At 57.5% G+C, this 26,131-nt stretch overlaps 1 protein-coding gene across 1 annotated transcript; it reads right to left on the minus strand.

Annotated features, from left to right (window-relative positions):
- Positions 1 to 25,642, minus strand: LOC34624042. The gene is made up of 15 exons (XM_026334458.1): positions 24,274 to 25,642; positions 19,760 to 24,180; positions 16,092 to 19,621; positions 15,019 to 15,824; positions 14,744 to 14,857; positions 10,238 to 14,624; positions 7,144 to 9,847; positions 6,586 to 7,083; positions 4,748 to 6,442; positions 3,266 to 4,702; positions 1,511 to 2,944; positions 981 to 1,303; positions 736 to 849; positions 365 to 440; positions 1 to 192 (listed from the first exon to the last, which is right to left on the minus strand). The coding sequence occupies exons 1-15, from the start codon at positions 25,640 to 25,642 to the stop codon at positions 1 to 3; spliced, it is 23,100 nt and encodes a 7,699-aa protein (XP_026190243.1).
- Between the last annotated feature and the right edge of the window lie 489 nt (positions 25,643 to 26,131).

The raw sequence follows: 26,131 nt of genomic DNA on the forward strand, positions 1-26,131 counted from the left end.
TTAGTCATCATACATCAGCTGCATTTGTTCATGGACCACAAATGCGTCGAGGTCAATGGCCGTGCAGTTATTTATGGCGTATAGTAGCCGCTTGCGCATTATGGCTACGGAAGAATATCGAGGCACCAACAGCCGGAAGCTGCAAGTCGCAGCTGTGGGCAGCCGATTGTCGTTAACCGAGGGAATCCGTTGCTGAAAGCAGAAAGAATATCACACCTGCGAGACGAGAATAGATGCAAATGCGGGAGCTGTCTACTTATCACCTGGCAAAACAAGAGCCTTGAGGCAACTGTGCCAACTGCGCAGTAACTAAAGAAGCGACTGAACTCGTCTACGGAGGGCTACGGTACAGCAGAATGCTTACATCAGGTGTTTCATAGTCGACCGTCATGCGCCACTCGCTGCTTGCAACAGGTAATCGCGACCGGCCGCATACGAATCTGCATGACCACAGGGCAACAGGTGTACACGAATGCAGCACAGCAACGCGCTTACACCGAACAGCTGGCATTTCCGGCCAACTGGCCAAGTGATCCTTGCTCTAGAAGACAAGGTGGCCTAATAAATGAAATAATCTTGCTATCCTATCAATACACTGCGAAGTATCACATAAGAGCCTAACACGACCGCCGGAAGTTACACCTAGATACACTAGCCAGTCTTGCAACTCTGACTTGAATTACGCACGACTAGTGGATTTACCTCAGAAAGCGCTGCATCTGCTCATTGTTGAACGATTCCAGAATCTGGAAGAGCTGGCCTTTGAGCCGTTCAGACGAGCACACAGTGTGCTCCTTAAGAACACTCACATCTACCTCACGGTCGCCGCAAACACGATACTCCAGCCGCCTGTGTTCACGCATAGAACGCACGATAGACCATAGCATAAGTCATTTCCCATACTCTAGCACTATACTGTGCTGACTTCTAATAAAGGTTTCTGGCCTGTGTGGTTGCTAAAAATTTGCCTTTTGACTCACCGCCAGTCGAACAGCAGTCTAATGCGCCCCAAAGGTAGTACAGCACCAAAGCCTCTGAGAAGAGCTTCAACTCCTTCAGTGCCTTCAAGCAGCCGGAACTTTTCAGAAAGGCGAATAAAAGTGTTGAGGTTAAGTGCGTTGACGGGTATGTCCGCGCCACCTTCTACCAACTCGAATGAACGCCCCAAGGTATCCTCTGCACAAAATGTCATGTCCGACAACGATGCCTCCATCGCCGAATCCCAGAACTGAGGAGGCACCGCTGCCATCCGCCGCAAAGATCGAATCATCTCAACTGACACGCAGTCTGAGTCCAGCACGTCCTGCGAGGTAGCATAGGTGACGCGGGGCGAAAACCAAGTCTATTTCAGAGCACATAACGTCTCAGCTGTAGCGCGTGTATTGCTGTTTTAAGTATATTGGACACGCCAGGGGCTAGTTCACGTGAGCCTCTTCAATGTTTTCAGGATCAAAAGTTTGCTTGCAACAATAGAGGAAAACGAGTACTAGTAATGATAAAAAAGACTCACGTCAATACTGATTGGAGCAGCGACAAGTTTTTTCCACAGAAGCGGATTGAAGGTAACGTTGAACGCACTTCCGATGCAGAAGCACATGGCCATGAGCCGGCCAAGGGCCTCGTACATCATAATGTACATCATTTCTTCATTAGGCAGATCGTCTTCTGGCTGGGGAGGTGCAATCGCGGCGCTAGCACTAGAGGACGGGCTCAATAATGGGGTCGCCGCTTCCCGGTGATGGGACTGTGGCTGCAATGACTCGTCCTGCCGGGCTTGCCTGGATGGTGCAGAGGCTTCGCTCGCAAGCACACGCGCACGCATGCGCGCGGCAGGGGATGGGAGGGCACTGGTAATCGAATCAGGCGTCCATAACGTGTCCACTCGTAACAGCCGACTAAGCTGCCTTTGCGACATGGTGTGCGAATCTCCATTTGTACTGTTTTGCCGGGCATGCATGGCTTCTACAGAGAGTGCCCTTGAGGCTTGCGGTATATGTATATCAGCCCACTGATTCATTTCCTCTGCAGAACAGGCATCATGCTGTGGCTCCGTGCAACTCTGGGAATGGCTCGACACCTGCGGGGGACCGTCTGTGACCACCTGCCCTTCCGCAGAATTCTGGGAAAGCAGATCCAGAGCTGATATCAAAGGATCCGGCACTGACATCGACGCGTCGGGCCGAAGCACAACGGAATCTTGACGAGGACCAATTGCATGCGCTGAGTTGAGGCAGGGAAGACAGGCGAGGAAGGTGGGGAGAGATTCATCAGATGACTCTGCCAAAGATCCCATTACCTCATTGGCCACACCAGACAGGAACTCCTGAAAGGGGCCTCCGAAGTCCGTAGCGCCTTCCCCCCGGAACACAACCATAAAAGGCCTGTCCCCCACTCTGCCTCTGAGTCTGCAGGGGCTGGCAGCAGAAGACAGTAACTGCGTGGTAGCCTGATACCAGAGGGTGTGTGCCAGCGTCTTCGCTGTTGCTGCTTGCCCTCGGTCAAGGCGCACAGAAGGCTGATCATGATTGGAAAAGCCAAGCTTCTCAACAAGACTACGCCAAAGACCGCCAACTGCTGCATTTGTTAGCAAAGGCCGCACAAAGAGATAAGCACTCATTTCAATGGGGAGATCTGAAGGGCCGACTTGGAGCACCATTTTGCATTTGCCGTAAGATCGACGCCAGGCTTCCTTCCGCAGAACTTTCGGTTCCTCCAATTGGCTCGAAACATTTCCCTGGAAGAAGCAAGACCCTAAATGGGCCGTCAGCAAGCCGTAGCAGTCCAGAGGCAACTTGGGGATGTTAAAGATAGGGGCAATCACGGGCACAGCTCTCATCGCGCATGTATTGAGATGATCGAGCAGCCGCAGACGCAGTCCGATGACTTGTTGCAGAAGCCCTTCGCCCGAACTGCTTGTTGCTACTCGCGAAGAGACTTCTCTCAGCTGCAGCAGCCACACAAAACAGCATAGAAAAGATCGGAGCATGTGACTCCTGAAACTGGCCCTCCTCCCTTACCAGCCGTGCCCTAGCCGTACATACAACGACCAAATCTCCTTATCTTTGTTGTTGCGGTGTGAGAGAGCCTGTTTAGTGGCTGGCTCTAGTACGCAATCGGCTGGAAACATATGTACATGTACATACATATACATAGACAGACATGTATACATATATAGATATAAGGGGATAAAACAAAGCAGACAGCCACAAGGTAGCAGACCGAAGGCAGGAGAGCCAAAGGTCAAGAACAGAAAAGCAAGACGAACCTGAGCGAGGACTTCTTCTTTGAGGGCTGCGGCCTGCTCCAGTTCTTCACTGAAGTCCCGCTTTGCCATTTGGTGGGAATACCGCCGGTAGAAAGCTAGAAGGTCGTCACGGTTGCCGTCAGCCTTCGACACCAGGGCAGCAATACGTAGGTGTTTTTCAGCCTGCGGTGATGTGCCTCGATTCTCATCCGTGGACTCAAACAGATCGAGCAGCTGCCGCAGCCAGACGTCGAACTTCAGGGGCCACAACTGCATGACCTCATGTACGATGACGTCATCAGACGCGGGCACAGATCGCACCACCAACAGGCCAAGGCCTTTCTCGGGGGAGGACGCTTCTTCCCCGAGGAGGAGGCGGGGTGTGGGGAACCCCTGCAGCTCAACGCCGGAAGCGCGAGCCAGCAAATTGATGTCGGGAGTCCACACGAGGCCACCGGGGCCTCCCAAAGCAACCTGAATCCCTAGGTCCCTCGCAACACGCTGCCGCCACATGTGCCGTTGCATGCCGTCGATCCAACCCGGTTGTGTGCATCCCTCTATGCGAGCAGCCAGGGTGTCTAGAGGTAAGAGCAGACTTGCAAGGTCTCCGAGATCCTCAGCATTCTCTGCAAGTGCAGCGAGATACTGCAAACTGATGCCCTGAAGAGGAGGCCCTAAGGAAAAGCGAACTTCTCCTCTCGAGCTGTGCTTGCTTCTGGAGGCGTCTGATTGGCTGGCTACCCCGGCACTAGGCCGGTGGGTCTGGGAAGAAGCTGCTGTCGTTTGCTGCCCGTTGTGCATGTGCATGGGAGGCCTGGAATGCTGCTCTTCCTTGTGCTGATGCTGCACTTCCAGAGTGAGCAGCCGCCTGATGACAGCGAGGAAGGCATGCTGGAGGGACACGAAGTCTTCAGCCATCGCGATACTAGACAGGAGGGCTGTAGACGCAGCTGGGAGTGGAGCCCGCAGGATGCGCGGTTGCACCTCAGTGCTGCGGGAGGAGGAAGCTGAGGAGGCTTCGAACAGGTCAAGGCCCCATAGCAGCAGCTGCTGTAGCAAAGTTCGCACGTCTGCGCTTGTCAAGGGCAGCCGCTTGTCTACGGGCCGAAGGAGGGAAGGCGGTGTCTGACACGCGGCAGAATCAGTAGACTGCCTGCATGCAGAGTCTGTGGTGGGAGTGTTGTCGCTTCTTTCTGTTATTTCGGCATTAGCAGCACCTCCAGACGCAGCATTCACGCATCGCAGCTGCTGAACGACTGCTGGCGTGCAGTTGCTCGCAACGAGGCTGGTAGAAGTCCTGCCGACCCGAGAGGAGGAGCTCGCACGCTTGTCCCCGCCATCTCTTGTGTTCGCCCTTAAGGACTGCGACGCAGTCTTCAAATCCTGCAGCTTCATCTGGCCTTGCCATTCCTCTGTGAGCGTTTCTGAAGCCCGAGATGCCGCTGGGGAACTCAGGGGCTGAGGCGACTGCACACTCGTTCTATCGATAGAACCCGCAAAAACAGCGGCTTCAGCTTCCCTTTCTGTCTCGAGTGAAGGATTATCACGTCGCTCTCCATCAATGTAGAGGCTCTGCAGGCTGAAGGCGATGCTCCCTGGTCCGCCTACTACCACAGTGCAGTTCGCGAGGAGAGGACCCCACCTCCAAGGAACACTCGCCGCCGTGCTTCCCCCCTTGCCTCCTCGACATGCCTCCATGTGGGAAGCTGAAGAAGGCTTCGAGTGTGGTCTACAGCCACAAGGTTGCATTTGAGCTGTCACTGCAGCGTACTGCAGCAACTTTGCCACAGCATCAACTCCGTCTTGCGGTGTGTCTCCTAGAGAGCTTATGATGTCGACCGGAGTCAGCCCGGCGTCGTTCCTAATCGTGCAATCGGCTCCAAGAGACAGCAACATTTTGACTGTGGAGAGGAATCCTTGTTTCGGAGAGGGGAGAGATATGCCCAATCGGCCTCCAGCGGCAGATGAGTGGCCAGCAGCTCTTAGAGCAACTCTATGCAAGGCGCTGTTTCCATCTGCATCTCTGCGGTTTACATTGAGACCATAACTCGCCGCCAACATTGCCACGATAGCGTCTTGCCCCAATTCAGCTGCCAGCATCAAGGGTGTTATCCGTTCGCTGCCGGTACCTACACCGTCAGGGTTGCAGCCTGCGTCCTCTACCAGCATCTGCGCCACATCTGCATAGCCACGTTTTATGGCTAGCTTAAGGGGGGTATCGTTCTCATGTTCCCCATAGATCGCAGCTAGCGGCTGCTGCTGCTGCGGCGGCTGCTGCTGCCACTGGGCTTCGATCCCTGTAGACCACATAGACACGCGATGCTCCAGATACGCAAAGGTGCAGCTCCCAGGGGTGGCCGCTGCGTCTTGAGCCTCGAGCCAGTGGGGATAGTAGGAGAAAAAGTTGGAGAGCCAACGCATGTTTCTGTCTCTTATGGCGTGGTAGAGAGCTTGCACAGCCCCCTGATGCGTCTCTACATACCGCGGGGTTGGCAGGGGAGCAGGTCCTTGCATGCCCCTGAACGTGCTACCCACCGCCCCCCCAGAGCCTGTCGAAACAAGCTCTGTGCTTCTCACACGCTGTGAAGCGAAGGCACCAGCATCGCGCTGCTCCCTGTTTTCAGAGGACTTTACAAGGAGCTGCTGCTGCAGCTGATGCTGCTGCTGCTGCTGCTGCTGGAGGGTTCTTTGCTGTTGCTGGTGGCGGGAGGAGGAGGACCGACTTGGGGTCCACTGATAGAATCTATCGAAGCTGAAACCGAACTGATAAACGTCGTTCTTCTTGAAGAGCAGCGCGGGGATAGCAGGCTGGAATTCAATCTCGACAGTGTCTCTAGGGGTGAAGCCCGTCACTCCCCTCGTCACCTGAGTCTCCCTCCAGCTCTCCTCCTGGATGCCCTGAGAAGCACGGCTCCTGTTGTTATGGAGGCCGCTTGTCCCCGCTGCTTCCGCATGAAGCCGCATCATTTCTGCCAGCGGCAAATCCAAAGGCACAGAAAGCCGCCCGTTAGAAAACCACAGCCATCGGCAGAACCCCCACACTATGCCGACCACGTGAATGCCACCCTCACCTTGACTCCAGGGTTCCCCCCTAAACTGCACGCGAAACGGAAGCGCAGGATGCACCGATCCCACGTCTACTAGGCTGCTCTCAGAGGAGCCTCCAGGAGGGCACCCAGAGCACGCCGCTGCAGCACACTGCTGCAGCGGCATGCTCTGAAGTGCAGGAGATATGCGATGCGAACGAGGCCCCAAGAGGCCTGTCGGGGAGAGGACTGCCCGAGTTGCACCTGCAGGGCAAGGGCCCCCCCCCCCCCCCCTCCTAGAGGGCCTCCTGCTGCCTGAAAGGCGGATATCTCTCCCCCCTCTCCCGCAACACCTCCGCACATGCACGCTGCATCACTGGAAGCAGTACGCGCGCTAACCTGCCGCGAGTCGGCGGAGAGGAGGGAGAAATCACAGGAGTCATTTGTACATGCCCCTGTGGAGGCGACAGCTCGGGAGGCCGTGTGTGCAGCCTCGAGATCCTCTAAAGGAGACTCCATCAGGCCCTCCTCTGTCGGCACACGGCTGGAGTCAGGCCGCCTCACCCACTTCCACACCGCAGAGGAGTACACAGCTGGGGCCCCTACAGGCAAGCGCGCGCTGATTCCCCCCCGGATTTTTAGAGACAGCGCTCGAACAATCCACTGGGGACTCAGAGAGACCCCTGAGGAGCAGGCAGAGTTGGAGGGGGCTGTAAAGGACAAGGAACTAGGCCCCAGCCACGAGCGATGTAACGCCATCATCTGTGCGTCTGCTAGTTCATCATCTCCCTCTCCCCGCCTGTCTCTGGGAGCCTGCGTACGGAAAGACGGGGATCCACCAGCAGGAGGAGGGGCCCTCTCCCCTCCTGCGGCTGCTGCTGCTGCTGCTGCCGTTGGGGGAGAGGCGGGGAGAGGGCCCTCGCGCTTGCGTGAAGCCCACGAGAGGGGCCCTAGAAGCCTCGCCGGGAAGTCGACTGGCGCTGGCTCTAGAAAATAGAACACTTCGTTGGAGGGCACAGATATTATTGGCCCTCCAGCACCCGGAGGGCCCCCCCTTCCCCCCCCTAAGGAAGCCGTAAAGACGAGGCCCCTCCAGAAGGACGCAGACACACCCTGAGAAGACGTGCCAACCTCAGGAGTCCTCCGAATCACAATCACGGGTATAACTGCCGTGCAGCTCGGTGGCAGCATTTGAGAAGCGACCAACTGACCCTCAGCGAACCACAACAAATGCCGCCCAACAGAAGACAACACGAAGGTCACCCCCCCCGCATTGCTGATTATGCCTTCGCTGGGAGTGTTCATGGTAGTCGAATAAGACGCTCTCCCCAGGGTGGCCGAGGCCCCCAATGTAGTATCGCTCAGCAGCTCTGCCAGAAGCGTGTCGCATTTTCGAGCCTTGAGGCCATGGGCAGGTACCCACTGGCGGCTAGGCATCCCCGGCGGATCGAAAGAAGCACTGAGCTCCTTGCTACTCAGCTGCAAGAGAGTCGCTTGCGCAGTTCCATTCCACGTGCCCTCCAGCAGCTGCTTCCCATAGGCGCTGTCTACCGCTCCAAAGAAGACTCTACTTAAGGGGGCCCCCACATCGGGCCCCCAACTGTCGCTGCTGGTGCTGCTGCGAGGAGGGACTTTTCCCCCCCCCCATTCTCCGCACGCTGCTGCTTGCAGGGAGATGGTGAGGCTACAGCTCGCAGAAGAACTGCCACACTGCAACGCAACACTGCTCCACGCGTAAGTCGATTCCCCAGCGGAGGCATGAAGGTTTACCACCTCCAGGAGGCTCCGAGAAGAGGAGGGCCCCCACCCACTGCTAGCCTGCGACTCTCTCCTCCGCGCATGCAGCTTCAGGCCGTCTGTCTCACTCCCGAGACTGTGGAGAGGTGCCTTAAGAATCCACTCGGGGCACGCCGTGGCAATGGAACTTTCGCCTACCAAATGCTCGAGGGAGCGATCTAGAGACACCAAAAGTCTAGGAGCACTCCTTAATGAAGGCCTCTCCTTAGGCCCCAGACGGGGGGCCGACTCCTCTCCTAGGTCCTCCAGGGGCGATCCGTGTTGAGCCTCAGAAGCATGCATCTCTTGGAGGGAGGCCCCCTCAAGAGGATCGAAGCTAAGCTGCAAGGTGGTCCCTGGGAACGCCTCTAAACGTCCCACAGAGCGAGTGCAGCTTAGGGGCTCTGCGAAGGAGACAGCGACTGGGGTTGTGTGGACTACTCTCGTGAAAGGGGCAGAGAAAAGCATGCGGAGAGACTCCCCTCCCTCGCTAGAGGCCACCTGAAAGCGGGAGTCTGCACTGCTTGCCTCGTCGCTGGAATGGGAAAAAAGCTCCGTCATCGCATCATGCGAGGATCTATCAGAACTGTTTGAGGACATACCAAGGCTGCTGCCCCCCGCTGCCTGGAGGCCGCCGGAAGGGCCTGTAAAGCAGGAGGCCTTTGCACTCGACTCAGCGGCTAGGAGGTAGGCCACGATGTCGGCTAGCAAAGGGATGCTGGTGAGCTCCATCCAGCCAACAGAACCCCACTTATCGGCTTTGAGAATTGTGACGCATGCATTCGCCAGATAGTGCGCAAGGAGGCTGCAGTTAATGCGATATCGCGCATGGATCCTGTTAAGGTCGGAGGCGCAGAAGCAGTCCAGCGTGGCGGCCCTCCAGCTGTTGGCTTTTTCTAAATTGTCGAACATAGATGCACTGATGAAACAAATGCAGTCGAAGTAATACTGCAAGAAAGACAGAAACTGGCGACCTGGCCCTGCAACCGCGAAGCCATCTACCGAGGCCCTCAGAGTGTCTCGCCAGTAATTCGAGGCCTCAACGGGAATGCCTATTTGCGCAGCGTTTTTGCACTTGAAAAGTCGTAGACTGACATCCCCAACGCCCCTATTGATGCGGCAGCTCCCTGACGTATCCGAGGAAGCAGCGCTTGCATCACAGTCCTTGGGGGTGGGGGCTTCTGGCACGAACCTCGCGGCAATCCAGTGCGTCATTCTAGCTGCATCAAGGGCAAGCTTCATGGGAAGATTGGTGCCATTAAGCAGCAGCGCAAAGAGGGCCGAGTAGCTGACAGGGTTTACAACGGCTCGACGAATGTTTCCGGGACAAAGCGGGTGCCGGATAAAGGCATCCATTAGCCAATGTGCTACATAAACTGACGGTGCTAAAGCACAGTATTTGGGGGCCTTCTTCGAGCGGCCGGTGCTGCTGTTGCTCACCACCTGTGCTACTGAGCCTATTAGGTGATACAGCAATTCGGTCTGCAGCAGATGGTGCAACCTTTCCAAAATTTCAGGATCGCTCTCTCGCAGAGCGATCCTGTATATCACTCGCTGCCACCCAAAGAGCGGACTGGCAACGGCGCTGTACCTGTCCAGCTGCAGCAGCAGCTCCTCACTAGGCTGGGAGTCCAAGTAATAGCGGAAAGGTTGCTGGTAATCTGGAATGCTGTCGTCCGTCTCCCTGCTAATAAAGTAGGTGCACACGCGCAACAGCCGAATCACATTGAGCGCTGCTGTCCACGAGGAAGCCTGACGTTCCTCAGGAGGCCCCTGCGTCCTAGGGGGCTCCTTGATCCCCCTGCACAGCCCACATGAAGACATATCAGTTTTCTTCAAGCGCAGCAAGAGAATAGGTGCCGTCTATGTAGTATACGGCTGGCTCTAACCCCACAAGAGGTCAGGCAGGCGTAGGACGAAGCGAGCTTCTGGGGTGTTGGAGAAAGGAGAAAAAGCTCTGCACTGTAAGGAGCCGCAGAATCGGGCAGCACAGATAAAGGAGAAGAAGAGAGAGAGAGACAGAGAGAGAGACAGACAGAGAGAGAGACAGAGAGAGAGAGACAGAGAGAGAGAGACAGAGAGAGAGAGACAGAGAGAGAGAGACAGAGAGAGACAGAGAGAGAGAGACAGAGAGAAACAGACAGATAGACAGACAGACAGAGAGCAGCGCTACTCCTCATACGAGGCTGACCTGTATAGCCGTTCGACAAGAAAGTTCGGGCAAAGCGAAGCAATGGTGCAGAGTAGATGGAGGGCATCTCTGCGCAAAGCCCACTGCAAAGGCGTTTCCAATAAGCGATGTACCATGCGGCTAGACCACAGAGAACAAGCCCCCTCGTAGTTGAAAACTCGCATGTCAACAGGGCCCTTAAAATGAATGTATCCGCCTTCTTGTCTAGGCTTGAGCAACAGCAGCGACGCCATCGGGCAGTCCCACCCTCTTCCGACGAGCTCCTCGACGCGTCGAAGTCCTAAAGGAGGCCCTTCAAACGTCTCTGCAGACCTGTTAGGTTCAACAACCGACGGCGTCCATATTCCGCTGCCTTCTTGAGATCTGAGGGCCTCTTCCACGGCTGCATGCCACGCTTTATTCAGATTGAAGATCCAGCTCCACACCTTGGCTGTCTCTCCCGCTGCTAACACAGCTTGTCCGGTGACCGTAGGAGGATGAAGGCCTTCTGTGGCGAGAACGCTTTCCGGCAAGCCACAGAGCCGAGCAACTCTATCCAGGCGCACTTCTTCTTCCTCCTCCTTGAAGTGGCCTGGAGAGTCACCCGCCTCCCGCAGAGGGAGACCCTCCGCATTTTCTTTACCAGAGACTACGGAGCTGAAGGCCGCGGAAGGTGGACCGCGATCGCATCCCTGGCTGTACGCAGCAATGGCCAACCGCAAGTCGGGCACACTTGCAGATCGCGAACTCAAAGACGTGGAAAATGTCTGCGTAGGAGCGCCTTGCGCGGTTGTGGGCTGCTGCTGCTGTGACTCTGGGAGTGTCTCGCTGCAAGGGGCGGGAGACTCAAACCCTTTCTGAAGTCCTGCCCCTCCCTCCCTCTGCGCAGAGGAGGCCTCCACTGCGAAAGGCTGCATCTGATGCGGCTCTAGCCCCGACGTGAGGAAGCAAAAGTGCTCCATAAATCCAAAGACACGCTCGATCCCCCCCTGAGCCTTACTGCTCAACGGGGGATCGCCGTCTGGCGATTGCTGGAGCATCACGCGCAGCAAGATGCACAAAGCAACTATGGCTTTGCTACCAAGCGTCACGGCAAGAGCCTGCACTGTTTCCCAGTCTCTTGAAGGAGCCACCACGTGGCCGACAACGGCCACTTGATGCAGCGTGCCTTGGACAACTGGCGAAGTCAGTAAGTCGCAAAGCGCCACTAAGAGAGGCTCAAACTCCGTCTGACGCAAGCCCGACAGCGAGGAGAGCTCTAAGGGAGACGTTCCCACAAGCCATGGCAGACTAAGGCCCACGCTGCTGCTGCATTCCCACCCCCCTCCATCCTGGTGGAGGCCTCCCTTGGGGGTGTCGTACGTTGTTGTTGCGGGGTGAATGCCATCGGGGTCGCTTCCTCCGGCAGGTTTGTGACGATTCGCCACGGCCAACACATGCTGCAGCTCTCCCCTCCCGTTGCAATCGCAACAGACGACTGCAAGGGCAGCTACGCCGCGTCTGCAGACATGCAGGGTTTCTCTTTCTTCGAGAGCTACTGCACTCTGCTGCCCTCGAAGATTGCAGGGCCTCAAGCCTGTGCTCGTTTGTCGCCTCCCCTCTGCGGCAGTTTCTTGGGGTTTCTTCCATCCATCGAGCTCCCCACGCCTCTCTCCTGGACTGGCGGCGTGACGACGCTCGCCTCTGTGTTTCGTGCTTGCCAGTGCATGCGAGCTGCTCCCGTTTTCGAGAAGCAGCCCTTGCGAAGGGTCTCCCTGCTGAGAGGCTATCTCTGCGTAGCGGCTGCACAGGGTCTCGAAGGCGGAGCCCAAGGCCTTAGACGCGGCATGCATCTGGCCGGCTAGCTGTTCGAGCACCTTGCGCCTCTCCCCAAGAAGGCCTCCCTCCGGTGCCAACAACACCGCCTGATAGAGCTGGACACTCTGTAAGAAGAGGGGATGCAAGCGTTGCCAGCGCAGCATTTGTCGGGAAGGGGGGTACTGGGCTGCGGAGAGGCTCCCCCCTAGCGGAGAGCCTTCTTGGCCAGCTGCTCCCTGAGGACGGCTGCTGAGTCTCCCTAAGTCGGGATCGCGGTATTGCAGGGTGAAGTCGGGGCCTCCGTAAACAACGGTGAGGGGATCTTGGAAGACGAAAACAAGGTTCATTCTCCTAGGTTGATCCACCTGAGATAGCTGATCGTAAAAGACTTCCAGGACGGAGCCGATACTCTCGCCAGAGACGTGTAGCTCCGTGTGGAGGCAGCGCTGTCCATTAGGCTGATCGTCTACCGTGAATTTGACGCTCAGGTAATCGCCAGGCTGATAGGTGACGGTGGTAGCAAAGACGTCTTCCCAGAAGGGGGGGCAGCTTGCCGTGCGGAAGCCCACGACGTCATTCCTGTCGAAAAGCTCCTGCGCAGCTGATAACACGCAGTCCGCTGGAGCCACAGTCACGCCAAACCGTCCCGCAGACCAAACTCTAAAGCCTAAGACATCAGCTGCTTCGCCAGGCTCCACTTGCAGAGCAGGAAAAGTGAGAGGTGCTCTGCACAGCGAGATACCCCCCAAGTTGCGGGCTCTCAAGACATGCAACGTGCGTCCGTGCACTTCGGCCTGGAAATCTGAGGAGGGTTCCGCGCACAAGAAGATATCCGACTGCGGGAGAGACGCAAACAGGCTGTCGTATCGACTGCCGTAAGAGGAGTTTCCGGGGGCTTCTCGAGAGGGAGATGACGTCGTCGGTGCAGACAAGGCAGGAGTTTCTTCGAGTGCCTCGTTGATAAGTGTGTCAGGACCCTCCGTAGAGAGGGAAGCTGCATCGTGCCGGGTTGCTCCGCCTTCAAAAGTTTCGCTGATAATTCCGGAAGGCCATGCAGGGGGGAGGGCAGTGTCGGGGGGCCCTTGGCTGGGGGATGGGGAGTCAGAGGAGCAGAACGCCTCCGCCGTCTTTGACTCAAGCTGCTCCTCGTGCAGCTTCACGAGCGACCCCGCACAATCCAGAAGACTGCCTACGGTGATCGGCTGGAGCGGAGGAAACAGCTGGAAAGCAGTCTCGGGGGCATCCCTGCCAAGGCTTCCCTGGGAATTCCACAAGCCTCGATGATGACCAAAGAGAGACAGGGACGCGAGAGACGTCCCCCACTCGCCTCCGTCTTGCGGCATGCGACGCACACATTCCGCCAGCAGCTTATACAGATCCGCCTTGACGTGGAGAGTCCGCAACGTAGTCTCGAGCTGCGATGGGAGGTTCTTGAAGCCTACAATAAGTGTTCTCAATAAGAGACGCGCGGCAAACGTGGAAGCACACACACAACGAAGGAGAGCCGTTAGAGCCCTCGAAATTAGCCGCTCTGTAAATATCACTCGCTCGGCGGACTGCAGAGACGCTGGCGAGCTCAAATCCTCCTCCTCTACAAGCGCAGATTCAATCTCCGTAATACTGCTGCTCCGGCTGAGGCCCTGGCTCGATACAAGTCCATCGCTCCTTGCATCATCGTCACCCCAGCAGCGGTCTCCTTCGCCCTTACCCGTCTGCGGAGAGTTGCTTGAGCGCCGTTCCGGATACTTCGTTAGGACTTCCCGGATCCCCAAACTGTTGTTGAGATGTAACACCTTCAGAGTCTGCTCCTGCAAGTCCACAAGGCGCTGGACTGTGCACAGTGTCAGCTTCAAGGCCTCGACAGCGACGGCATCGCGGCGAACAGCCTCTTGATTAGTCGCTCGCAAGGCCTCCTGTGAACGACTGCCAGCGGTCTCGCGGCTTGCTCCTCCCCCTCCTCCTGGAGAGGTGCAGCTCTGAGGAGAGAGAGGTGGCGAGCCTTTGACTTCAGAGATCGAGGACAGCGCTGGAGAAGGCTTGGGAGTTCCATCCTCAGAGGCTACAAGAATAAACCACAGAGCGGCCTGGAAGGCCTTCCAGGCACTTTGCTGGAGGCGTTGAGCAGCCCCTTCGTAGGGACGCACACGGGAAAGCTGCTTTTTTCCGTCGATCCCCCCCTTGCCGTCTCCTTGTCGAGAGCACAGCAATACGTCTTCCCCCCCTCCCCGCATCAGTCCGGGGCCTCCTAGGGTAGGGGACGGCAGACTCTTGTCCGACTTGCTCGCTGTCGGAGGTGCACCCCAACAAGGTTTTTCCAATCCTTGCATGCCCTTCGCTCGGCTGTCAATTTCCGCGTCAAGGCCGTCAGCATCAACGCGGAGAGCCTCATACACCAGGAGGCCTTTGCTGGTCCAGAGGTGCACCTTAAGGACGGGAGAAAGAGAGAACGTCTGCTCCACAGAGAATCCAAGCCTCTCCAAAGCTGCACAGCTCGGCTGGAGGTGCTCTCCTGTCTCACTAGACGCCCCCTCAAGTCCTTCAAGAACGTGCAACTGCAAACGAACATCCGAGATCACCTCTTCTTCGCCATTAGGCTCTGAGGCCGTGGGACCTGAGGACAGCAGGACAACAGCGACAAGAAGCAAGACGCATGAGGAAAAATAAGGTATATATATATCGGGGTTGAGGAGAAGGAATATCATCTTCGATACGCGAGTCATTAGACGCAACGATCACCACAAGCGTGTAGCAAGGACAACAACAAAGTACTCAGAAAACGATGAGCGGGGACGGCACCCCCGCAATTTCCTTCCTTCCCTGCCCCCTCCCCTCCTGCTTCTCGCCCTTCCAGCAATACAGGGCATGCAGGCAGCACAGGGGAACCGTATGCGTGAAACGCATGGAACTAGGTTCGCGCTTTAAAATAATTCTTGTTAAGAAGCTCTTGCAAGGAGGACACCTCCGCAGTGCGCCGCGAAGTCCAAGGTGCCTGGAGGCCTGCCTACCTAAACACGAGACGGTTAGAAGGCCAGTGCTTCCGGTTAAGGAATCCGTGAGCAGACCAAACCCTTCATCTCTCGGAGTTTCTTCCATTACACATTCACCGAGGCTCTGAATAGGGGGGGTGAACGGTAGAGCACTGTGGCGCCGCTGTACATACAGGACGACGGTACATCCTGCAACGCTCGCTTTTTCTCTCAGTTGAAAGCCTCGCTGCAAAAGATCTCCATCTGAAGCCCACCGCCGGTTGTCGATACACCTGACTTGCACTGCAGTTATGGCCGTAGAAAGGGGAATGTACTGCGCTCTGGGAAAAGAGCTTTTAGGGCAGATTCTGTCGATGGACGCAGGCACTCCTGGGGTGGAGGGCTTCATCTGGCCGTCACCCTGCGAGCAAGTGCTTGCAACATGTTTCGCTGGAGGACGAGAAGCTGCTGCAGGAGCAGTATCAGCAGAGAGACCATCGATAGCAGGCCCGTGGGGGTACTCCGGAAACAAGGAAGTGCCCTCTACTGTCTCTCCGCAAGCCAATGCTTCCGCCGAGGGTCCCCTGCTTTTGCATTCTCCAAGTTGGATTTTCAGAGGCACTGGATGGGCAAGGGCCAGGAGGTGCTGCAAGAAAAGCACGACCACTTCGCTGCTGTCTAGAGGCTCCGTGCCGAGGCAGAAGTGGAGCGTTAGAAGGCGCAGGACTTCTTCCATCCAGCAACAATCTGCAGGGTGCATTTGGAAGGCTCCGTGGTCCGGAGGAGGCAGTGCAAGAGCAGACATGTCTGGAAGATTCCTTTGAAAGTGCCACTCAAACGTAGTCCTGAGGATGCAAGCCTCACTCAACACATAACCCGTCTGCTGCCAATACCGCAGCTGGAAGATGAGCAGCATCTAGAAGACAGTTTGCGACTAAAAATATCAGCAGGAATACACTGAGAAAAGCGATTTGACATATTGCCAACCCCCTCCCCCGAAAGAGCCCTCCAGCTGTCTGAAACGAAGGCCTTCCAATGCAAGGAAGGCCTTCCAATGCATATTTACACAGGGTCTTAAGACACGGATTCTGCTGGCTACCCAGCGAACTGACCGGATAATTTCGCTGAGCGACGCATGCAGGGCATCTGCGAGGGGTTGGAAGAGCCAGAAGGTGGCGGCTTTGTGAGGTGCAGCAGAGGAACCGTCTGCAGGGGCGTTGAGGAGGCCATTTTCCCCCATCAGTGCTGCAGATGCGGAGGAGCTGCCCATCAAGGAGATCCCCAGGGAATGCAGCATTTTAAGAATTAACCAACCAGCGTACCGCTTGGCGGTGCCGCTAGGAGGGCGATCTAGGGGCTTCCTGCCATAAATGCTGTCTCGACTTGACAGAGCTCCAAGACTAGGGTTCTTTTCTGTGGACGGCAACAACAAGTCCAGCAGCAGCGGCCACCGCAGTCCTGGACGCGGCATCCCTTCCAAAGGGTAAAGGAGGGCGCAGCCTCCGTCAGAACTCGCTGTAGTACAGCTGACATCTCTGCAGCTCACGTCGCTGCTGTCTCGATCGCAGGCCCTCCCCTGCGCGTCTCCCCCCGTTCCGCTGCTGCCGCTTCCTCCTCCCCCCGACATGCTCTGCACAGGAAGGGCTGTGGCTGTGAAGGGTAGAGGGCGAACAGAAAGGCCAATTGTAGCGGAGAGACACGTAGAGCCTCCTGAACCTCCAGTTCTTCGTGCAAAGAAAGCGGGAAAGGCTTTGTCGGACCACCTACCAACGGGCAGCTGCGGCTGTTCTTCTTCCCCTTCCTCGGAAAGCGGAAAGCCTTCCCTGATGCTGTGGAGTCTAGGACTGCTGAGGAGGGCCCCTTCGTCCCCTGCACCCTCAGCAGGGCAGTCTTCTGAGCGTTTATCTTCCTGAGGGAGAAGCCGCTGCGTGACAGCGCCTGAGCTCAGATCTTCATGGGACTTCTGACGGCCGGGAGCTTCGGGTTCAACGAAAGGAGATGACGCGGGCAAAGGCCCCGTGCAACAAAGTCCAGCCATTAGTAAGGCCTTCATGCTCCGCAGCACCACATATCGAATCACAGAAGACAGCTGCTCAACAAGGAGCACGCGCTGCGTTGTTTGCGTGTCCATCCCGTTCAGCATAAAGTCTATCAAGGCAGTCAAGCCGCTTTCATTAGCTACGCTCCCCCCGTGAATCTCCACCACTCCAGAAGCCCCCGAACAATTCACAACTTCTTGTAAGGCATCCCATGGCCACCGCTGACGTTGTTGAGGGTTCATAACATCCTCGGGCAGCGTCGGAAGGCCGTCCTTCATGCGCTTCCTTGGGGGCCCCGTCCCTTTCCCCCGCATGCCTGCGAGCAGATCGCCGCCGATAGCAGCAGCAGAAGCAGCAGAAGCAGCAGCAGCAGCCGCTGCTGCTGCAACACGCGATGTTCGACCCCATGGCTGTGAGCCGCTGCGGCGGCTTCTGCGTTGGATGCTTCGCAACAAACGCTTGAGGACATCGACACTCCGAACAGCGTTGAGGCCACTGCAGGAAATGCGAGAAGCGCCTCGTCCTCTCTGCCCAACCCCCACCCCGCCAGAGTAAGCGGATGCTAGACTGGGGCTTCCTGACGCCTCTGTGTGAGAGTCCAAAGGGTTCCCCCTCCCTTCCCTCTTTTTCAGACAAGCGAAAACTGCCCCACGAGGACGTGGGTACCCCCAAGTTCGAAGGCGACTTCCTGTGCTCCCACCAACGGCCATGTCAGGACATGAAGTCGCTCGACAAAGCACCACATCCTCGCGCTGTACAAAGCCTACCCTGTGGGATCCAACAAGCTGACGACTCCATCTCCGAGAACACAGCGCACTTTCCGATCCAGCGAGGCCCCTAGGGCAGTAGCCCAACAGCCAAAGACACCGGGAAATAATCCCGCTAGCTTCCTCTGCTCTGCTCTGCTGCCGTCGCTGCCGCTGCTGCGCTTTCTGAGGACTGCTGACGCTGCCTGCGCTAAGGGGAGACCCCCTGGAAGAGTCATCAGAGTCCGAAAATGCCAAAGGAGTAGGCAGAGCATTGTCGCCCTCCCCAGAGAGCCCTTCTCCCTCCATGCTCTTGTCTGCAGAGTTACGTTGCCACCTGGAGAGCAGCTGAATGGCGGCTCTCCTGGCCAGAGACGCTGCCAAACTAATCATCGCTTCTGCGTCCTCAGACTCCCCTTGTAGGAGGGCCTCCTGGGGCAGTCGCACCCGTTCCCCAGCCGGTGGGGGCCCCTCATAGCCTAGAAGATGCAGCACGGCAGCCCCTATGGCCCTCTGAACGGCTGCAACCCGCGGATGGAAGGCACTGAATCGGCTGCCGAAGGCCTCCTCTGCCCCTTCCCCCTTAAGCAGTCGCACCAAAGAGGGGCAGCAGCTACCTGACGCAACGGCACTCGAAACAGCCTCTGGAAGATCTGTAGGAAGCCCTTCGTTTCCTGCGAGCTGGGAAGCCTTTTCCCCACGCGTTCCGTCTCCAGAGGACGTGGAAGGACCCTTTCCCTCTGCATTCGAAGCTGAAGCCGAGGTGTCTTTGATGTGCAGAGGCGAAGAAGGGGCCCCCGACGTCTCCCTGCGAGCCACTGCTGCAGATACCCGCGTCTCAGAAGTCCCGACACCCCTTGCAGGAGGCACCTGCGTAGCGGCCAGGAAGTCTTCTATGGTGCTGGGCAGGTGGATTTCGTTGATTCTGACGGTGCCACATGTGCGAGGAGAGCAATCCAGCAGCAACAAGATACTCGTCCTTAGAGCAGCTTCGAGGGCCCCCAAAAGGCCCTCCCCACGCGCAGATATGTACCGTGCTCCTCCTACCAACAGAGGGGGAAGAGACTCTATGGCTTCGGCCGCTGATGATGCCCCCGTTTCGCTCTGCAGTTGGAATCCGTAAGAGCTGCACTCGAGGTGCAGCTTCGAGAGAAGCGGGGAAAAGCTGCCTACACATTGTAGAATGCTCGATGTCGTTGCCAAGATGCCAAGGAGCTGCTCCACGAGGGGGTGCAGGCGGCCTCTTGTCGTGTCCTCGGAAAAACAGGAATTCAGCTGACGCAGCAGCAGCAAACTCCGCAAGGCGAGCTGCAAAATATCAGGCCACAGCCGAAGCACGAGCCCCATGATGCTGCCTATTACACAATCCTCATTCCCCCCCCCGTTTACCGAGCCTGCAACAGCCCGCGAACGACTCGTCTTATTGCTGCTCTTCGTTTTCAAACTTTCTTTCTCCCCGCCAAGCGTCAAAAGGCGCTGCAACAGCGGCGTAAGAAAGGTCAGCAGCGGCAGAACACCGCCTCCAAGGAAGGTGCACCCATGACGCAGACAGGGTCCCCCCCCCCCCAAGGCCCCTAAGGGCCCTCCTAGAATCAGTAATCCATGCCGCATGCACGCCTTACAGACGTCTGCTCCTGATGCAGCTGCCGGTGCTTCCGAAGCAGGCTGAGGTGTACGTGCATGCTCTCTCCCTGCAACATTGCCCCCAGACTCAGAAACAAATGCTGATATACCCAAAGGCCCCGCCGACGCAGCCTTTCTCAGCATGAAGTCGACAAGTCTATTCGCCGTACGAAGCACAGCCTTATACAGTTTCTCCAGGTACAGACAGACCGCTGCGGAGGACTGCGGTGAATGCTGCCCTTTCGGCACTAAAAGACTATCTCCAAAGGCGAAGTGCTGCTGCTGCTGCTGCGCAGGAGGCTCTTCTACGAGCCGCTGCACAGGTGGCAGAGAAGAAGGGGAGAGAATCCTCCCCCCCTGAGAGGGACTTGCCAGATTGTTGTGCCCGAGCGCAGGGGGCCTCGAAGTGCCTGTGGCGAGTGCAGGCATCCCCAGCTCTGCAATGCCCCCACCGCTCGCTTCTGCAACTCTTGCAAAGGTGGACACGTCTTCCCGATTCGATCTGCTTGTGGGTTGCCCTGCAATGTGGAGTCTACGAAGGCGAAGTTTTCGGAATAAACGCCATAGCCAGACTTCAGCTGCGTGCCGCGCGACATGGGCGGCTACCAGGGCGGCGGGCTCGCTGCCACCACAGCAGGCTGTCTGTACACCGGGAAAACGGCTCCAGGGGCCCCCCCGTGGGGCCCCCGAGGCGCCTTCCGCGCTCCCCCACAAAGACTCTTCCCCGCGGTACAGCGACTCGTGCAGCTGTTGCAGTCGGTGCTGAAGTGGCACCCACAATGCTGGCCTGTGCAGCTCGCTGCATGCGCATCCCTCGCTGCCCGTGGCTGCACCTACTGGCAAGCCCACGAGACGAGGGTTCGACAAAACACTCAGCGTGAATCCTGGGGAGCAGTGGAGAGGCTGAGAGCCCCCTCCGCAGGAGCCACTGCTGCTGCTGCAAGGCCCCCACGTTCTGCAGGCGTGGGAGCCGTAGGTAACAGGCCCTGCTGCGGCTTCCGCCTTCAAACTGCTCAAGCAACACGGGGCAGACGCGCTGCCTCGCTGCTCATCACAAGACTGCGAACAAGCGGGATGACTGCTCGCCTTGCCTTCAACGAGGGCCTCCTTGAGCTGCGACTCCGTCATTTCAAGCAGACACGTAAGAAACGGCCAAAAACCGCTTCCCTCTAAAGAGGAGAGACGGTGGCACGCATCCCGCAGAGTAGACAAGCCCCCTGTCACTAGGCCATGAGGGTGCTGCTGCTGCTGGTATTTCGCGCTAAAACGCCTCCTGCCCGAACAACTCAGAAGGCCTACAGAATCGCTTATCCCCACTCCACAAAAGCTGTGCCCTGCAGCACCAACTGGACGAAAGCCACACGGATAAATTCCCATCTTTGAAAGCTCCCGCCGTTCTTCTTTCTCTACCGCTGTAGGGGCCTTCTGGTGAGGCTGCGTGCTCTCCGCGACCCCCCCGATGCAGCCTTCAAGCGAAAATTCACACCCCGGCAACAGCTCGATCGCACGGCTGCTGCCGTCCGCCGAGGCTGCTGCCTGCTGAGATGACTCGTGCGCAAGAGGCAATCCAACAGCGCGAGTTTCATGCAGAAGGCGCATAACAACAATCCTACCGGCCCTGTTTCTCTCCAAAACCTGAAGCAGCGTAGCGGCCAGTCCTTCTTTATAGGGCCTCGGACTGCTCAAGGCGAACAGCAGCAGCTGCAGCGTCTGAGGCCTCGCGCGGCTCAGGAGGATGCGAAGCTTCCCAGGGGTGGCGGAAGTGAAGATCGCTACTGTTGCCTTCCGCAAAAGCCAGGCCCCACCCTGTACGTCAAACAAGACCTGCACGAGCTCCGGATCCCGTGTTACTACTCCCTTGCAAGCGCTGCAGCAGCAGACTCGGCTAGCTGGAGGCGCAGCCCCCAAGTAGAAGAGGAGTGCGCTCATGAGACGAGGTGCAAGGGGGGCAAGGAGGTGTGGCCTCCCCTGAGACAGCGGGTGGCGTGGGCTTAGCAGCAGACGCAAAATTCCCAGCACACCAAACATGCATTCAGCCCTAACCTGCCAGAGCCTCTGCTCTAACAAAGTTTCCTGCCTGTGCTCTTCCCACTGCTGGAGTGACACGCGAACGGATACAGCAGCGCCTCCATCTGTGCGAGTTGCAGTCTGCTCTTCAAGAGGGCCAGACTGCCGCGAAAGTGTCTGTTTTCCGGCATGCATTGCTCCTCCGTCTAACTGCGGATAAGAACTCTGCTGCCGCTGGCTAAGGGTAGGGCTCTTGAAGCCGCCTACACTGTTGATACTGGGGAAGGACGAACTGCTGCGCGAACTAGTGCAAAACATTTCTCCAAAAAGGTAATCCGTAGGGGCTGTGCTACCGGTTCCGCTACTGCTGGCTGTGGGAGACGCCATGGCAGCCACATCCACTGGAGAATCAGGTCTGCATTTATGCCCATCGCTACTTGTTACGTGCTGCTGTTGGGCTTCCACGCCCTCCGAGTGAGACGGCCCTTCGCTATACAGCTGCTGCCTTTTCTTCGTATACTGCCCCCTTTCTCCGGACTGCCATAATTGCTGCTGCAGCTCCAACAGGCGGAGCGCTACCTCTACTGCCGTCATATCTCCCAAGGCAACAACCCGATGCGACCCCGAAAGCGGTTCTTCGAGGCCGGTGGAATCATTTGGCAGATTTCGAGGAATGCCTGTGATGCTGTGCAGGGCTCCTGCTTCCTGACTGCCCCTCAAACAGAGACGGTGCAGGGCCTCACAAGAAAGCTGCAGCAGGCGCTCCAAGGAAATCTTCGCAATACTCATGGCTCCCAACCCGCCGTGCAGCGGGCTGTCTGGTGTCAGATAGTTGTCTTTGTTGTTATCGTGATGGCGGCTTGCCTGGGGGGGCTGCGAAAGCACTGCACGTGCTCGCAGCTCTTCCACAAAGGCGGGGGAGAACGACGGCGAGGCCGGGGAAATGAGGATAGCCCCCCCGCCAACTCGAGCCCTAAGGAGCAGTTGCTTCGTGCGGCCTTGAAGCACCGGTGCAACAGTCGGCGAGGGAGGAAGAGGCACGCAACAGAGCTTCTTGCCATTCAAGAAAATCACCAGCTCCTCTCTTGGCTGCTGCACGAGTGTCATCACTCTGTCTAAGACGGAGCCTCTGCTCGGGTGAGTCCGGTGCGGCGCTGCTGAGGCCTCTAAGGCTTCCGCCGCTTCTTTCAACTCCGGCTGCCAACGCCCTCGATCGACCAGCACATCCAAAGTGAGATTTCTCTCGCCACGCACATCAAACAGCGCCACTAAGGCCTTTGGGGCCCCCCCTTCTGGCCCTCTCTCTCCTAGGCAGCTGCACTGAGTCTGAGTCTCTCCAGGATCGCGTGTCCAAACAGCCAGCGCCGTTCCCGATGCCTCAATGTACAAAAGAACGGCCGCGTCATCAGCGCTGCTCTTGGGTACAACCCCCAGACTGCTACTCGCGTCTTTTCGGAGCCGAATGAGTCGGTCATTCCCATAGAGAAACTCCAACAAAAGGCACGTGCTGCTCTCAGATCCATCGCTGTCCACCTGCCCCCAAGAAGGGCCCGAGGCCGTTGTCCCCTCCCCCCCAGGAAAAAACCAAGAATTTGTATCATCCGGCAAAACTACTTGCAGCTGCGCTATAGAGGCGCCTGCAGATCCAATAGCGCTGGAGAGGACTGAGTGAGGCCTCTCCCGCGACGAGCGAAAGCTCTGGCGGCCTCCCACTGAAAACGTTTTTCGGCTGTCCAGACTCGCAGCAAAGCAACAACGCGACTGCAGCGCCAGGAGTTCTAATGCATCCAAAGAAGGAAACGAGAACTTGAGGGTGTTTCTAACCGCCGAATGCTGCCCCTGCAGCTCCTGCGGCAACGTGGAGCTCCCGCTACTGCAGCCTCTCAAGGCTTCAGCTTGCAGCCGAGGATAGTGGGGACTGCTCATTCCAAGAAGAGGCTGCTGGAGATCTGCAATCGTCTCCATCAGCAAATGTAAAAACTCTAAGAGGCACGTCAGAGTGCCTCCATGCAAGGCAAGAAGGAGAAGACAGTCCACAGCCTTCCCCATGGCTTCCTCTGCCTGCTGCTCCCCTTTTGCCAATAACCTCTGTGTGTCTCTCGCTTGAAGCCCCAGCACATTTTTCCGCTTCACCTGCTTTCGCGCAGCCCTCAAAATACTCACAAGGACCCGGCGCATCCCGACATACGCACTGCTTCCTCGGTGGTAAGAACTTCCAGCTGCCTCTGCCTCAAAGTTTCTCTGGAAGCCCCCCGCGACAATTCTACCGGTGCTCCCACCAAACGCTGCAGGTCGCGCAGCTAAAAGCCGCCGACGAGCAGATTGCAAAAGCCGCAGAAGCTGGGGAGCCGCTGCTTCCTGATCAAGACTGTTACGAAGCTCGCAGAAGCTCGGACACCCCTCATCACTGGGGGCCGCACGATCCTGCTCCCACAAGTCCAGATCGTCTGCCTCTTCTGTACTGCCCTCTTTGGCAGGTACTACTACCTCCCCCCAAAGGGCACCAAACGATGGCTCAGCAGGCCGTACATCTTCCGCCACGAGGGTGCCCGAAGAATCGGCAGCTGCCTTGGCGCTTTCTTCCCCCTCTTCAGATATCCGCGAATCCAACGCCGCTGCAGTAGCGAGAAAGGCACACAGGCGGAGTCTCAAGGGCTGGAGAGCTCTAGGGAGGGCAGCAGACTGCATCCGGAAGCCTGCCTTACTTAGAGACCCAGTAAGCACGTCCTCTAGCGATGGGGGGGGGGAGGCGACCCCATAGGCTCCTTCAGGAGTTGCCTCAGATCCTGCAGTTGGAGCCTCAGGCGAGCGGCCTGCGTTATGGGAGGCAGCAGCGGCTTCAGCGGCCCCTGCTGCTGAAGCCGCTGCTGCCTCCCTACCGTGTCGTGGCAACTCCAAAGGCTGGGGAGACAGCCACTCAAGAGACGCTACAACGGGGTCGCTGCTTGAGACTCCTGCTGCTGGAACGGTAGTAGTTGCATCTGACGGTGCTGTTTGCCGGGCAGTTTGTTGGCTGTGGAGGAGGCCCTCTGTACTGAGGCTTTCACAGTCCCGCCCCTCGCGGGAGGAGGGGTCCCTGGCCTGTATCAAGCTGCGCAACTGTCTCTCTCTCCGCCCAAAGAGCCGCACCAGCTGCTGAAAATTAGAGGCCTCCGAAAACGGTTGAAGGCCAAGGAGACTTTCTTCTGAGGAGGGGACAAGGGGGGGAGGCGCATTGCTCTGGGGCTGCTGCGAAGTGAACATCTCGCGGCTGTCCTCCCCTCCGAATTCATTTGACCACTGGGAAAAAGTGCGACCCCAAAAAGAGGCCTGACCATCCAAGTTGGATTCAAGCAGAGGCACCAAAGCCTCGCTCTCGCTTAAGCCTGCCAGTCTCACGCACGAGGGGGCCCTAGAGCTCCCATCGGTCTCCCGGCTTTCCCCGGGACGAGAACTGCCGTACATCAGACTGCCAGACAAGGGCAAGAAACTGGTGGGCCCTCCCCCCCCTTGCGAGCAGCTAGCCACAGAGGAGACCACCAGACGACTGAAACAAAAGGCAACATGAGCCTCTGCCACCATTTCAGCTCCAGAGAGTCCCACAGGACGTAACAATGGGGGACGCAGGAGCTCCGGCTCCCCCGGGCCCCATGTGGCACACTCAGTAGCCTCTTCAGGAATGGGGGCAGTGGAACCAGCAGCGTCTGCATCTGATGGATAGGTGAGAAGCGGAGGCGGCAGCTGCAGGTGATAAGTGGAGTCAACGCAGGATGATAGGGAGGTCCCAGACCACTTGTGCTGCCCAAGCGGGGGCCCTGTAAAACCCGCTGGGGCCCCTCTGCTGCTCCTGGCACACGGCCTAAGTCTCTTGTGAGCTGTCATCCCTATGAGCTCCCTTCGATATGCCTTGAGGATGCGAGAGGCCCCCTCAAGAATGAGGGTTTCTGACTCCTCACTGACGGGCCCTAGGACCCCCATGCGACCAAGGAAAGTGTAACAGCTGAAGCCTTCAACGTCGAGGGGCTCATCGAACGTCTGAAAGCCGTCCAGAAAATGAGGTCCTGCCGAAGGGGAAGAATCAGAGGGATGAGGGCCCGGGCTCATCACTGAGAACGAGACTTCGCCAAGGCTCTGGGGAGAGAGGGATGCCTCTAACAAGGCCACCCCCGTAGCCTCCACCATGCTTCCCGCGTTCCCTTCTGGTGAAAAAATTGCATCTCCAGAAGGTTTATCTGCACTGGAGGGCGTACCCTTAGAAGGAAGAGTCATTTTGAACTGTGCCTTTTAAGGGGTCAACCTGTCGATTGCACGGCAAGTTCTGAAGGGCTGATAGCGTCACAATAAATGGACGTAGACTGACAAATTTATCTGTGCTTCATCCCCTAGTAAGGCAGCAACCGGACAAGAGGATCTGAAAGACCCGACCGAAGTCAGCACGCAAGATGCAGACTACCGACACCAGCGCCCACGCGCCTTCTCAGCCGATGACAGAGAGCCAAGGATGGCGCAGGCCCGACGCTCCCCGAAATCTTGGAAAGAGCTAGAAGGGACAGAGAGACAGAAGAGATGAAGATGCCACTGGAAGGCAAAGGTGCGACTGATGCGATCCGGAGGGGGGCACTGGACCTTCAAGCCCCTGCAAGCGCGGCAGCAGGCTGTAACACCAAAATTCTATTAGTAAGGGGAGCCGTTCAGGCTTGGCAGCATGCCATACCTGATGTGTAGACACAATTTACGATAGTTCAAGGGGTTGACAAC

This window comes from Cyclospora cayetanensis, unplaced genomic scaffold (genome assembly GCF_002999335.1).
Source record: "Cyclospora cayetanensis isolate NF1_C8 unplaced genomic scaffold, CcayRef3 CcayRef3_contig_11, whole genome shotgun sequence".
Classification (NCBI taxonomy): Eukaryota; Apicomplexa; class Conoidasida; order Eucoccidiorida; family Eimeriidae; genus Cyclospora; species Cyclospora cayetanensis.

Excerpts from the sequence above, each read along its gene's own strand:
- LOC34624042 (XM_026334458.1), bottom strand. The coding sequence starts at position 25,642 with ATGACTCTTCCTTCTAAGGGTACGCCCTCCAGTGCAGATAAACCTTCT. Across the intron at positions 15,825-16,091 it reads TCGCTCAGCGAAATTATCCG|GACTACGTTTGAGTGGCACT; the intron begins GTCAGTTCGCTG and ends TTGCATCCTCAG. Across the intron at positions 193-364 it reads TCGACTATGAAACACCTGAT|CAACGGATTCCCTCGGTTAA; the intron begins GTAAGCATTCTG and ends TTCTGCTTTCAG.